The sequence below is a fragment of the Lepidochelys olivacea genome, assembly GCF_965140295.1.
Source record: "Lepidochelys olivacea isolate rLepOli2 genome assembly, chromosome: 4".
NCBI classification, from domain to species: Eukaryota; Metazoa; Chordata; order Testudines; family Cheloniidae; genus Lepidochelys; species Lepidochelys olivacea.
The window spans coordinates 25,667,240-25,680,445 of NC_140414.1; the positions used below are offsets into that span (position 1 = coordinate 25,667,240).

General features: G+C 40.2%; 1 protein-coding gene across 10 annotated transcripts in view; it reads left to right on the forward strand.

The window, feature by feature from the left end:
- PTPN13 (protein tyrosine phosphatase non-receptor type 13) overlaps positions 1-13,206 on the forward strand; it is a 185,796-nt gene that overhangs the window by 155,882 nt on the left and 16,708 nt on the right. For 7 of the 10 annotated variants that reach the window (XM_084626914.1, XM_084626915.1, XM_084626908.1 and 4 more), the window contains 11 exons: positions 10-224; positions 314-412; positions 1,888-2,252; positions 2,619-2,805; positions 5,236-5,394; positions 6,505-6,676; positions 6,797-7,007; positions 8,638-8,708; positions 10,514-10,575; positions 11,753-11,909; positions 12,285-12,422. In XM_084626914.1, the coding sequence (XP_084483040.1) occupies positions 10-224; positions 314-412; positions 1,888-2,252; positions 2,619-2,805; positions 5,236-5,394; positions 6,505-6,676; positions 6,797-7,007; positions 8,638-8,708; positions 10,514-10,575; positions 11,753-11,909; positions 12,285-12,422 (1,836 nt within the window). The remainder of the gene's footprint in view (positions 1-9; positions 225-313; positions 413-1,887; positions 2,253-2,618; positions 2,806-5,235; positions 5,395-6,504; positions 6,677-6,796; positions 7,008-8,637; positions 8,709-10,513; positions 10,576-11,752; positions 11,910-12,284; positions 12,423-13,206) is intronic. The other 3 variants (XM_084626909.1, XM_084626911.1, XM_084626912.1) reach the window with 1 other exon arrangement.

Sequence of the window (13,206 nt, forward strand, 5' to 3'; positions counted from 1 at the left end):
ATTTTCCAGACAACACATTTGAGGTAAAGTTGCTGAAGAACAGCTCGGGCCTGGGGTTCAGTTTTTGTCGTGAAGACAACCTTACTCTGGAGCAATTGGGCTCAAGCATAGTGAGGGTTAAAAAGCTCTTCCCTGGGCAGCCTGCAGCTGAAAGTGGGCAGATTGAAGTGGGGGATGTCATCCTGAAAGTGAACGGGGCTTCGTTGAAAGGACTATCCCAGCAGGTTAGAGTTCTCTCTATAGCCTTACTTGTCAGTAGTAGATATCTTGCAAGTGGGACCTGTGTCTAATACAAAATCAACTGTACCTATAGGAGGTCATCTCAGCACTCAGAGGAACATCCCCAGAAGTCTCTCTCCTCCTTTGCAGGCCACCACCTGGTATACTACCAGAAATTGATCCTTCTCTGTTGGTAAGGCCTATGGCATATGATCATTAAGTTTTGCTTATTCAGAATACATTGGTTGCACGTGTAAATGAAAAATGAAGAGAGGTGGCAGGGGAATACAGGATCATACCAATGTGTTTGCTGTGTTAAGCCACAAGATAGAAACACAGCCTGTTTCATAAAAATAAGAAAAAATACAAGGCTCTTGTACATTTACAATAGTACATTTTTTTATTAAAAAGGCTCCTAAATGGCTTAAAATACTATAACTACACTTTCCTTGGAAATGTTGATTGTTAGTTTTAAGTTGGCTTCACCGAGGGTTACATTTTCGGTGAGATGTGTGGTGAATTAGTCATGAAACTGCCATTTAATAACAACAAGTATTTATAGTTTAGTTTTGCTGTACATCAAGCTGGAAAAAACTCAGCCCTGTTTTCTGAGTTAAAATACATGATCCCAAAGAGGATTTGTAAAAGGGCTCTATCAAATCAGTCCAAAGAGCACAATGCCATTTTAGAATATTTTAGTGTCGATGGAAACTAGACTGTATATACTGCAGCAGAAAAAAATCGGAACTCCATGATGGAGGAGTCCACATTAGTAGAGTAGCTTTCAGTAATAAAGAACAATTTAAAAAATTATTGGGAAGAAGTCTTCAAATCAAGTCACTTTATTGTTGTTTACCAGATAAAAACTGTTCTTACATGACAATAGAAACAGATTTGTATCCTGTGTGTGGACATCTCAATACAAATCTGAACAAAGGGCAAGAGGAACAAAGGAGAAAATTAAAGTAACGAAAAGCGGTTGATGGTGTTCGGGGTGGGTGAGTACGTGAACTTACAGGTTTCCCATGGGATGAATAAATGGAACTGTCAAAGCTTCCATACTCATCATTGATTGGTACATCATGTTTATGGGAGTGTGATTACACAGTTTTTTGGGAAATGGTACTGGAGCCAAATGTTTAAACTTTTGGGGACAGATCCTCAGCTGGTGTAAATTGTCATTGACCATCTATTCTAGCTGAGGATCTGCCTCTCAGTGCCTCCCGGCAGTTTCAGTTTCTTAGAGAGCTGAGCACCCGCAACTCCCATTTTAATTAGTGCTTTTGAAATTGCCTAGATACACAGGTTTGAAAATTACATACGTGTTGTGTTACTGAAAATAAGTTAAATTCACTCTGAACTCTGTGGAGTTTATACCAGGGCTGAGTTTGGTCCACTGTGCTGACTTCTGAAGTAAATACAATTAACCTTTGATTAAACGTGTTTGATTATTTCTGCATTCTTTACACATTTCTGCCAAACCTAAAATGAATAAATGACCATTATAGCCAGAGTCTGATTTCTTAAACATCACATTTGTTGATTAACAGATGTCCACTTCATGCATCTGATGAAGTGGGCTTTAGCCCACGAAAGCTTATGCTCAAATATATTTTTTAGTGTCTAAGGTGCCACAAGTACTCCTCATTCTTTCTACATTTGTTGCAGACTCCCATACATTCCCCACAACAAATATTTCCAGACATTAGCACAGAAACTTCTGGTGCGTCAAAGGGAGATCAAGGTGACAGCTCAGATGAAAATGAAGTGACCGATAAGAGCAAGAAGCGACTAAAATCCCCTTCTAGGAGAGACAGCTACAGTGACAGCAGTGGGAGTGGTGAAGAAGAGGTAGTGGTGACCCCAACACAGATAGCAAGCCCTGGATGGAATTCTGCGCTGTACCAAACTCTAGACAAAATGATGGCTCCAGCACACACTCAGTATGAAAATCCTTGTAGCCAGGAAGAAGCAATTCGTACCATCTACTACTCTGCTCATGAGACTCCCAGCAAGCCAGAGTTTGAGGACAGGTATGATTGTAAATATTACTTATTTTGCAAAAATAAATACTCAGATTTTGCAAGCCTGGAACAGTCAAAAGGGTGGAATTTGTCTGCAAAAATGGATGATATGGCTTACTAATAAAAATTCAAGACTTTGGTGTGAAAACGACTAGATTTTATGGGGACAAAGACTTGTGTTGATTTGGCAGTGAGGGATGGTATAATTTGACCCCTGTATCAAGTTTGTAAATGTTTGCAGAAATATCAGAGTTTACACATGAATACCTGTGAAGTGAAGCATGGTGTCTTTGCAGAGCTCTAATCATGTAAGCAACACAGTCTGCCTCAAATATTATAAACCATTCAAACTCTTGTTTCCCTGTCTTCTCATAGTAATCCTCCGTCTCCTCTACCACTGGACTTGCCACCAATACCAAGTTGTAGAACTATTACCGAGATTGCTACCCCTGGTTTAATGGATGATGCCTACATCAGTACCACCTCTGAGCTAGTTCCACAAAGAGAGAAAATAACATCACTGCTCAACCAATTTGAGAAACATGCTGATGAATATGAACCAGTAATTACTTTCTCTCTCTCTCTCTCTCTCTGTGCCATAAATGTGTTAAAGATTGTGCCTCTTGGGGTTTTATTTAGCCATGGTTTTGACCGTAACAAAATGCATCCTATTTATATTTACTTAGAACAATTACCCTAATTTAAATGTATAGTTAACTGAGGATGTGTTTTGCAAAAGGCACTTATACAATCTACTTATAGAAGGTGGCCCGGCCATTTGTGACAATAGGAATGGCATTATTGTTAAGACAGTGTCCCTAGATGTGTTATAGATGAGGCACTTGAGAGATTCAAATGTTTTACTTACTCTTCTAAATAAAAAACAGGGTGTTTTTTTTTTCAAATCAAACTCTAAAACTGTGCAGATTGTATAACTGCCTGTGCATACATACAATTTGGGTAGTTAAATGCTCCATTGCCCTGTGGATATTATGGATGGGCGCACACATTTCTTAGGTACAGTTTGAATCCATATTTTGAAGATTTGGCACTGTGTGTAACTATGTAGGGACGGGTTTCAGAGTAGCAGCCGTGTTAGTCTGTATTCGCAAAAAGAAAAGGAATACTTGTGGCACCTTAGAGACTAACAAATTGCATCCGATGAAGTGAGCTGTAGCTCACGAAAGCTTATGCTCAAATAAATTTGTTAGTTTCTAAGGTGCCACAAGTACTCCTTTTCTTTTTATGTAGTGATGATGTTCTGAAGCTAAGTTTCTTACTTGTCAATATATTTTTCCCCATTGTTACCCTCGGACTGGTTGGAGCCCTTGTAATCCCATTCATTTCCTCTGCTTTTACATCTGTCTGTCCCCCAGATACACATCTTTTGGCCACAGAGGCAATGCATCAAACTTTTCTGAGAACCTTCTGACATCGCTGCCTCATATCCCAGAGTACGCTATTGTGCAGCACAAAGACCTCCATCTCTCGCTCCCTGTCAATTCACAGAGTGAAAAACAGTGCTGAAAATAGAGACAGGTCTTTCTCTCTGCAACCCAGAGCACTGTCCATTACAAAGGGATATCCTACACAAGCATGTTACCGGGGGCGGGGGGAGAGTGATTTCTAAAGCATGCTGGGACCCCTCTAGCACACATCAGAAGTTCCCTCGTGCATATTCACATAAACAGTACTATGTTAACGGACAGTAGGGAACTTTTACTGTGTGCTAGCAGAGTCTACGTGGGCCAGTTGGTGCACAAAACATTGGTGCACCTTAGAAATCACACTCCTTTTCCACGTATTGCTGCACCATTTAGACAAGCCTATCAGTGCAATTCTCTAGGGTTAAAAATCAATGCTAAATTCATCATCACACTGTTAATCTCTTCTTTTGATCCTTTCTTCTTCTTCTTGTTCTGTTAATTTCTGTGCAAGTAAAGCACAATCCTAAACAGAGAACATAAAATGCATGTAAATTACAAATGTATAATATAAAAGGCATGCATGTGTGTAATAGCAAGATGTACAATACAGTACTCCAGTTTAGTAACGGAAACCTGACATTTTATCCTTTTGTAGGAGAGCATCTTCACCTCTCGTGCCCAGTTTTATTCTAGTTGATGTACTCCAGCGGTGGGCAAAATACAGCCCATCTAACATTTCTGTCTGGCCCACCAGGCTCTTTGGCTGCCCCCTTGCGATCTCCGGGTTGCTAAAAGTCCCGTGGCGCAGTGGGACGCTCAGGCAGGCTGCATGCCTGCCATGGCCCCACGCCACTCCCAGAAGCGGCTGGCTGCTGCTACCATGTTTCTGCGCGCCCCCAGAAACCAGTCAATGTGAGCTGTGGGGGTGGTGCTTGTGGGTGTGGGCAGTGTATGGAGACCAACTGCCTCCCTCCTCCCCAAGGGGCACACAGAGATGTGCCAGCAGCAGCCAGCCGCAGCCGCTTCTGGGAGCGGCGTGGGGCCATGGCATGCAGGCAGCATGCTTGAGCCCTGCTGCGCCGTTGGCCAGGAGCCACTTGTGGTAAGTGCCTCCTGGCCAGAGTCTGCACCTCACACCCCCTCCTGCACCCCAATCCCCTGCACCCAAACTCCCTCCCAGATCCCATACCCCCTCCATTAATACAGTAGAAATGTGTGGCCCGTGACGACTTACCAAAATGCGTGGAGGTCCCCCCCCCCCGCAAAAATGATTGTCAATCCCTGATGTACTCAGTATGGCCCTGATCCTGCAAAAAAGACGTTATGCCCATGCTTAACTTTATGCGCATAAGTAGTCCCATTGATTTCAATACATAAGCCTCAGTACAGATGTGTTTGCAGGATTAGAACCTATATTTGATTTAAGTAAATTGGTTAATGAAGTGTGTTGTCTTAAATAATCTTAATCAAAGCAGCTCATTCAGATGACCCTACGTTTCATAGAGGATACACTATTTATCCACATTCTAGACCACTGTTTATTTAAAACACTGTTTTTCCCATAGGAAGTGGAACTCCATGTTACCATGACTAAATCAGAAAAAGGAAGCCTGGGCTTTACAGTGACCAAAGGCAATGATAACATTGGTTGTTACATTCATGACGTTGTTCAGGATCCTGCCAAAAGTGATGGGAGGCTACGACCAGGAGACCGGCTTATCAAGGTGAGATGAGTAGAATTTCATAGTGAAACCCAACTCAAGATTAAGGGATCTGTGTGATAATAGAGAGGAAACAAACTAACCTTGGACCAGAAAAATAAGAATTCTGGATCCTGTAGTGTGCGGAGTCAAATGTGTGGATGAGAAGCTGACAACTAAATGCATGTATTGAAATTCATAATATAACAGTTGTTGAACCAACTTAAATATAAGTATAAAATAAAACACATGGAACATGACTGACAAATGTTCACTAAACCTTTTGCTCTTAACATCTGTGTCCACTTAAATGTATTTTGCTGTTAACATCTGTGTAATTCTTCCAGACAGTAAAATAATAGATAGGGTTGGGCTCAGTATATACGATCTTTTAGGTTACAGTTAGGGGTTCCTTTCAAAATACTCATGGACTTTAAGGTCAGAAGGGACCATCATGATCATCTAGTCTCAGAGAAGAACTGTTCAGGTAAGCTTGGATAAATTTTCTTGTGTGACACTCCTGCCAGTAAACAGAACATAAAAAAGTCTATTAATACACTGAAGCAAATGCTAACATTATAAGGTGTCGTGGAACAAGAATGTGCTTAATTACGTTCTTAGGCCCCCATCCTACAAAGACTTCCACGTGCAATTCGTAATTCCACTAAAATCAATGAGACCACTCATAGTACAGTACATAGAGTTTAGCATGCGTGCCAGTCTTTGCTAGATCGGGGAATTAAATCCTGTGGAATAACGTTTAACCTTAGGTAAGGAATAAAATCATAAACCAGTGTGGATTAGGGACTGAGTCTGGCTTTCAGGCCGTGGCTTGCTAAAAGCTTATTCTTCCATTTTATGGAAACTGGTATATATTAAACCTTTTTTGTAATGTATTTACTATTTTGACATTGCTAGTTCAGGATTTGTTTCTTCTACCATTTTCCATTAAATGTGTTTGTTCATGGAAATGGATAACCTCATAGATTGCAGTTGCTGTCATTGATAACATTTATATTTTGTCATTTAATATGAAATACAAATAACAGGGACTTCAGCTGAATTTTCTTAGTATCATTGGCTGTCTTAATTGTAACCATAATGAGGATTTTTCTGTTGCTGTTCTCTTTTCAGGTTAATGACATGGATGTCACTAACATGGGTCACACAGATGCAGTCAGTTTTCTTCGAGCTGCGCCAAAGACTGTCAGATTGGTGGTTGGACGTGTTCTGGAGTTACCAAAGATTCCAGTGTTGCCTCATTTGCTGCCTGATATTACATTATCATGCCATAAAGAAGAGCTGGGTAATATAAAATTGTATGGCTGCTTGCCCTTGTGTGCAATGCCTTTCTTCAATGTCCCATTGTAAAAATCACACTTGACTAGTAAAAGAAAAGATTGAGGATTTTTTTTCTTCTGCACAGGTCTGTCTATATCAGGAGGTCATGACAGCCTTTATCAGGTGGTGTATATTAGTGCTATAAAGCCAAGGTCAGTTGCTGCTAGCGAGGAAAGTCTCCGTACGTTGGATGTCATCCATTATATTAATGGAGTCAGCACACAGGGAATGACTCTGAAAGAAGCCAAAAGAGCCCTGGAAATGTCACTTCCTAAAGTGGTGCTGAAAGCGACAAGGTATCCTGTGGAAGCTAATTCCTGCATGTGATTTTTAACTGACATAGTTGTAGCCATGTCCACTTAACTGCATTTTCCTGGCACAATAGCTAACCAATTGGAGTGATAATGGCAGCTATTTTTTTAAAGGCCTGATCCTTTAGGGTGCTCTGTCCTCTCAATTCTGTTGACTTAATGGAGTTGAGCGTGCTCGGTATCTCATCAGATTGGGCTCATAGTGAGGCTAAAATTGTCCAGCTGCAGACTGCACCATAAGAGGCATTCTCAGACTAAATTTGATATATGCACATCTTGTGTGTGGACATCTATGTAATAAGCAGGGTAGGACAAGTATGTAATAAGTAAGGCTACGATTATGTCACAGAGGTCATGGAAGTCACAGAATCCGCTGTGATCCCCCACTCCCCATTTTGTCACAGTTATTTTTAGTAAAAGTCACGGATAGATCACAGGCTTCCATAAATTTTTATTTATGGCCTGTGACCTGTCCGTGACTTTTACTAAAAATAACTGTGACAAAATCTTAGCCTTAGTAATAAGTTAAGTGGATCAAAGTGCCCTTTAAAAAAAAACCTAATTGTTTTGGAAAGAGTTGTCAAATTTGTCAACATTTTTCTTTTTTTTTCCCCCCAAAGTTGTACCAACTGGAGTGAGCCTCTCAGCCCAGATAGACAGACTTGCTCTAGCATGGCTCAAGATGGCGTGTTAAAAATAGCTGCATCTTGGGCTGGATCTCAGATTCTCAAGCCTAGGGGGGTCTGGTGGGCTTGAAAGCCCGAGCCACCACATCCACACTGCTATTTGTAATGCACTAATTCAAGCCCTGCTAGCACAAGTCGGTCTACCTGGGTTGTTAGGCTCACTCCCAGCTGCAGTGTAGAGATACCCACAGAGTACGGAAATTGCAGATGAAGATTGACCTAATTCAGGGGTGCTCCAGCCACACCTTTCTCGTACTACATCAGAAGCAGGAAGGGGGAGTGGTGTAAGAGATCACACATTGGCTCTATGCCTCCTTAGGTTCATGTATGTGCTGGAGCAATCCTCCCTGGCACAGCAAACCTGGCTGTAGGTTCAGATTATGCTACCAGGTTGGCACAGAGCAGCTGCATCCTTGACCCTTTAATTTCAAAACTCTTTACTATCAATAATTTAATCCTTGCAATAATCCTGTAAAGAGGTAGCTATATAGGTATTGGTATCCCTATTTTATAGATGGTGCAACTGAGGCAGAGGAATTACCAAGTTTCCACTACTTTTGTGCGCCTAACTTTCAGGCACCGAAAGCTTGATTTTCTGAAGTGCTGCAGGGACTGAGGAGTTCTCAGGTTTAGGCCCTAGACTGAGGCCACTAGATTGCACCTGTCTACATGAGTCTGGGGTGAAATCCTAGCCGGGTGAAGTTTTCTCCTTCTTCTGAAAGTAGATATGAACGAGGATATTATCTGGTGAATACCTTTCTATTATTGGGATATTGAATATTCTTGGTACCTTATTCCAAATCTGTCCAAGGAAAATAGGCCTTAACTATGTCAAGCACAATAGTCAACAAGAAATTGCCCTTATATAGATACTTACGTATGGTTCCTTTTCACAAATCAAAAATATAGTGTATTTCTTCTTATCGCAGAGATGGTCACCCATTGGTTCCAAAGTCCAGGGGCTCTGTTAGCTCAAGTCCAAAGTTAATGAAAGCTAATGGTAAGGATCTCTTAGTTACCTACTGCAAATGAGTTGCTTTCTATCAATGACAACCAAAGTGTGATATCTATCTTTTGCCTACAAAAGCCTGTCAAAAACAGGATACATGGTATTCTTTTAAATAAGGTTTGCCAAACTTCTGCAACAAATTTAAGAAGCCACTTTGCATAAGGACATGGATAAGAGACAATACAGAATGACACAGATTCTGAGAAATAGAATAGAACCATTTAAACATAATGGAGTGTTCTGTACTCAGCTTTAGAAAATTCTTGGATTAGGTGATATATAGGCATTGTTACATACAACACAAATAATTTGGTGCTTCCAGTGGTATTGTTTACATATCACTTTGCCTATGGAGGAAAGTTGAATCAGTTTCTGCTCTCCCTTATTCCTTTGTTAGTCTTGTTTTTTTAATTTCATATCTTTGATAGGTTTTGTGTAGTCTTCTGGGCTACCAAAGATCTCCATTTAATTGATGGGCAAATTTTGATAATACCTGAACACTTTGTTTACTCAAAGAATTATACTCGAAATCTTCTTACTATGTTTCACACAAGATAACTATTTCTGTTATTCATCAATCAGCTCAGAATGCGCACACAATTTGATGCAGATCTTTTAATCAGGCAATGAATAAGAACACAGCTCTTACACCCACTGAAAAAAGTACAGTGTGATATTAAGTTTTGTAATGGTCAAATAACACTTTCCACAGTATTATCATTTATTTCTTAATTGCCAAAGTGTGTTTGGAGCTGTTCTAGCTGCAAAGTGGTACTCTAGTAGTGTGACATAGGAATTGTCAGACTGGGTCAGACCAATGGTCCATCGAGCCTTGTATCCACTCTCCAACATTGTCCCATAACAGAGCTTCAGGGGGAATCTATAGAACAGGGCAGTTGGAGTGATCCACCCTAGCTTCTGGCAGTCAGAGGTTTAGAGTCGCCCTGAACATGAGGTTACATCACTGTTAATAAATGACCAATTAAAGAGAAAGGAGAGGTTAATATCTTGCACTAGATTTTTGTTGTTTCATATCCCCCATCTCTTATCTAGACATTGTCTCTTTAGAGCTTGGTCCTGAAAACACTACTACGAGCAGTCTCATTGACTTGGGTATACACTACATCCAGAGATACGTGTTTGCAGGGACGTGCCCTTAGATTTTAAACCTTTGGAGGTGGGAGCTTTACAATATTCCTCTAAAGTGACACATTTGCACCTGGTGCCATATAATTCATATTGTATTGGTATTACTATTTATCAACAGTGGTCGTTTTGGAGACTTGGTTATTTATTATACTATTATGGTCTCTTATTTCTCCTAACTCTGCAAACATAATGTTATTTTAAAATGCTGTCATTCAGATATGAGTGTAGTTAAGTACCCCACTATTCCACCATTCAGTTAGGTTCAGTTATTCTTTTTAATAACTGTCAGCAGAAGCAAGTATATTACATTTCATAACAAATGATAAATATTTTTATTTACTGCCAAACAACTTTTTTTCATAATAACAATGAAGAGTCTGGTGGCACCTTAAAGACTAACACATTTGTTTGGGCACAAGCTTAAAAAAAACACTTCATGGAGACTCCATGCATCTGAAGAAGTAGGTTTTCTACCCATGAAAGCTTATGCCCAAATAAATCTGTTAGTCTTTAAGGTGCCACCAGACTCCTCGTTGTTTTTGTGGATACAGACTAACATGGCTACCCCTCTGATACTTTTTTCATAATGTGCTCACTACAAACGTTTTGTTATTTAAAGGGTTATCGATTTGTTCTTTTTCGTTTAGGCCATCCCCATGGAGATCACTATGGCAAAACAGAAACAGCACCTGATGTTTATGTCCCCAAGGTAAATAAAATGAAGCAACCATATTTAACACAGCTGCTTTATATTCCTTTGTTCAGTTCTGATAAAATAGGTGCATGTAATCCTATTGGTAGGAATTTTCATTAACTAGAGAAAAAGATAATCAATACCCAGCCCCAGCTAAGGCAAAATTTCTGTATCTTAAACTGTGCAGTTACAGCGCTGTCACTTGATCTGAATCAATAAGTGCATAAGCTTTTGGAATTATTTTTCCAATGCCCAGAACTGCATTTAAGGAAAGAAGACTGGTCTTGTGGCCAAGGCACAGGGCTGTAACTCAGAAATCTGGATTCTGTTCCTAGCCCCTCACAATGCTTGTGTGTTACATTGGCCAAGTAATTTAATCTCTCTCTGCTTCCATTTTCTCTTCCGAGAAATGGAGGTAATGCTCACCTCCCTCACAGAGGTACAAGTGATGTGAAGCTAAGATCATTAATGTTTGAGAGTGTTGGATGGAGAACACAATATAAATGCAAAGTATTCTATCCCTCACAATTATTTCTTAGGCTTTGTCTACACTACACAGCTTTTAGCGTCATGTCTGTGTCGCCACAGCCGTACCGCTAAAAGTCGTGCAGTGTAGCCGCTGTTTGTCGGCTCTCCTGCTGACAAAAAACTTCCACCCTCAACGAGCAAGGTTAGCTTTGTCGGCCGGAGAGTGCTCCTGCTGACAACGCACTGTTCACACTGGCACTTGTTACAGCAAAACTTTTGTCTTTCGGTGGACATGGGGGCTAACACCCCTGAAAGACAAAAGTTTTGTCATGCATTTGCCAGTGTAGACATAGTCTCAGTCTGAGGGACAAGAAGAGGAAAGTAATTGCAGCAGCACTGCTCTCTTGGTAGGCTGTTCCACAATCTAATAGATCTCCACTGTCAGGAAGTTCCCCCTTACATTCGGGCTTAATTTTCATTTTTCTTAATTTTGTTTGTAAGTTATAGTACAGTTACATTGTCAATTTAAAAAAATGTCAAGCATAAGTTACCAATAAGATTAAATCGTGTTTTCTTAATGGAGTAGGAGGCATGAAAAGGCTGCATTTCTGTGCCTGCACTCCTGAGTAGTACCCTATGCTCTGTTAGAATGGGGCTGTTAGAGGAACAAACAACAAGCCCTTAAAAAAAGAAAACTAACGTATCCTACTTTTTGGTTTGTTAGGTTAATGGGGAAAGCGTGATAGGAGTTTCTCATGCAAATGCAGTAAGCAGTATTCATCAGGCAAAAGGGCTAATGAACTTCACTGATTCTAGAAACATGCCCTCCAGTGGTTTTACAAATCAGATATCCGATTTTTCCAAGAACAGTGATCACTCAGGTAAGGAGCAGGGATTTGAATATCTGTGTACTCCTCAGTTCAAGAGTGGGAGAGCGAGTAGGCAATAAAGATTTCAAAATAAAAGACCATTTTAACTTCTTGAACATCTTAAATTTGACATTCATTTCTATAATGTGTTTTTCTGGTCCTGTATTCTCTCCTAAACGAGTTATTTGCCAAGAGAAGGAGAAGTGGAGTCATGGGATCAGAGTTGGAATTCTGTAGCATAGTCAAGGAAGGAGCGTCAATAATTATTAGTATCTTAGAGAATATATAGAATATCTGCTTGATGCCCCATTTTTGTCATTCACTTCCTTTATAAGCATTAATCTTTTTATATTCCTTTCCCCCATGTTGGTTGTTTTATTTTTCTAGAAACTGAGATACTGGAGGATGACTATTTTGATGAGGATGACCACAATGACGTTGTCCAGTATCTGTTGAATGTTGTAGACGAGGAAGCCCAGAACCTCTTAAATCGCAATAATGCAACCAAAGGTGACCATCTGCCAGGTACCATAAGCCATCAAAAAGCTAAACCCAGGAAATGAACACTGAATGGGCTTTTGGTTAGCTAACAGAAGGTGGTGGAATGGAAGTAGCTTGCAAACTGAATTTTTCCAATTAAAGGGATGGTGCGTCTAATAAGAGGATCTTTCTGTGAAGTCCAGGTTTTGTAAATCTGGTCTTTATTTTAAATAATTTTGGGGTATGCATTAGTACCTGCAATTGTTTGTGGGTAGAACTGATTATGTTTAGATGTCTTGGTTTGCAGGTGTAGTCAGGCACCCAAATTACATCCCTGGTGGTTACAAAATTGTGAGAGCAATTTTTGAAAAATATAAAATATTTTTTTTCTTTGCAAATCTGCTCCTTTAATTTTCAGCCAATTTTATAGTTTCCTTTCTTCCTAGTGCTGCAAAAGTCAGCACTCCCTTTTCGTTACTGCTCTATCTTCACAAAAGAATAATCACCGTCAACTGAAATGAGCATGATTATGGGAACAGTGGTTGCTAATTGCTCATGTGAGGTATCACTGGGGGCTTGCACATAGTTCAGTGAATTAAAGCAAACTCTGGTGGCTGTTACTGTGGTCACCAGATTTGAGACACCACTCACCAGTTTATAACTATTTTAACCCTTGTCCTTCTGCTCCTTCCTGAACTTGCTGGCCTATTTTCATCTATTAACATTCTCTTAAAACTATAGACTCAGAGCCTCTGCTGGTGTAAATCTGTGTGGTTCCATTACTGCCAAACTTACACCCGCTGGGATCTGACCCATTGTATACAGCAGT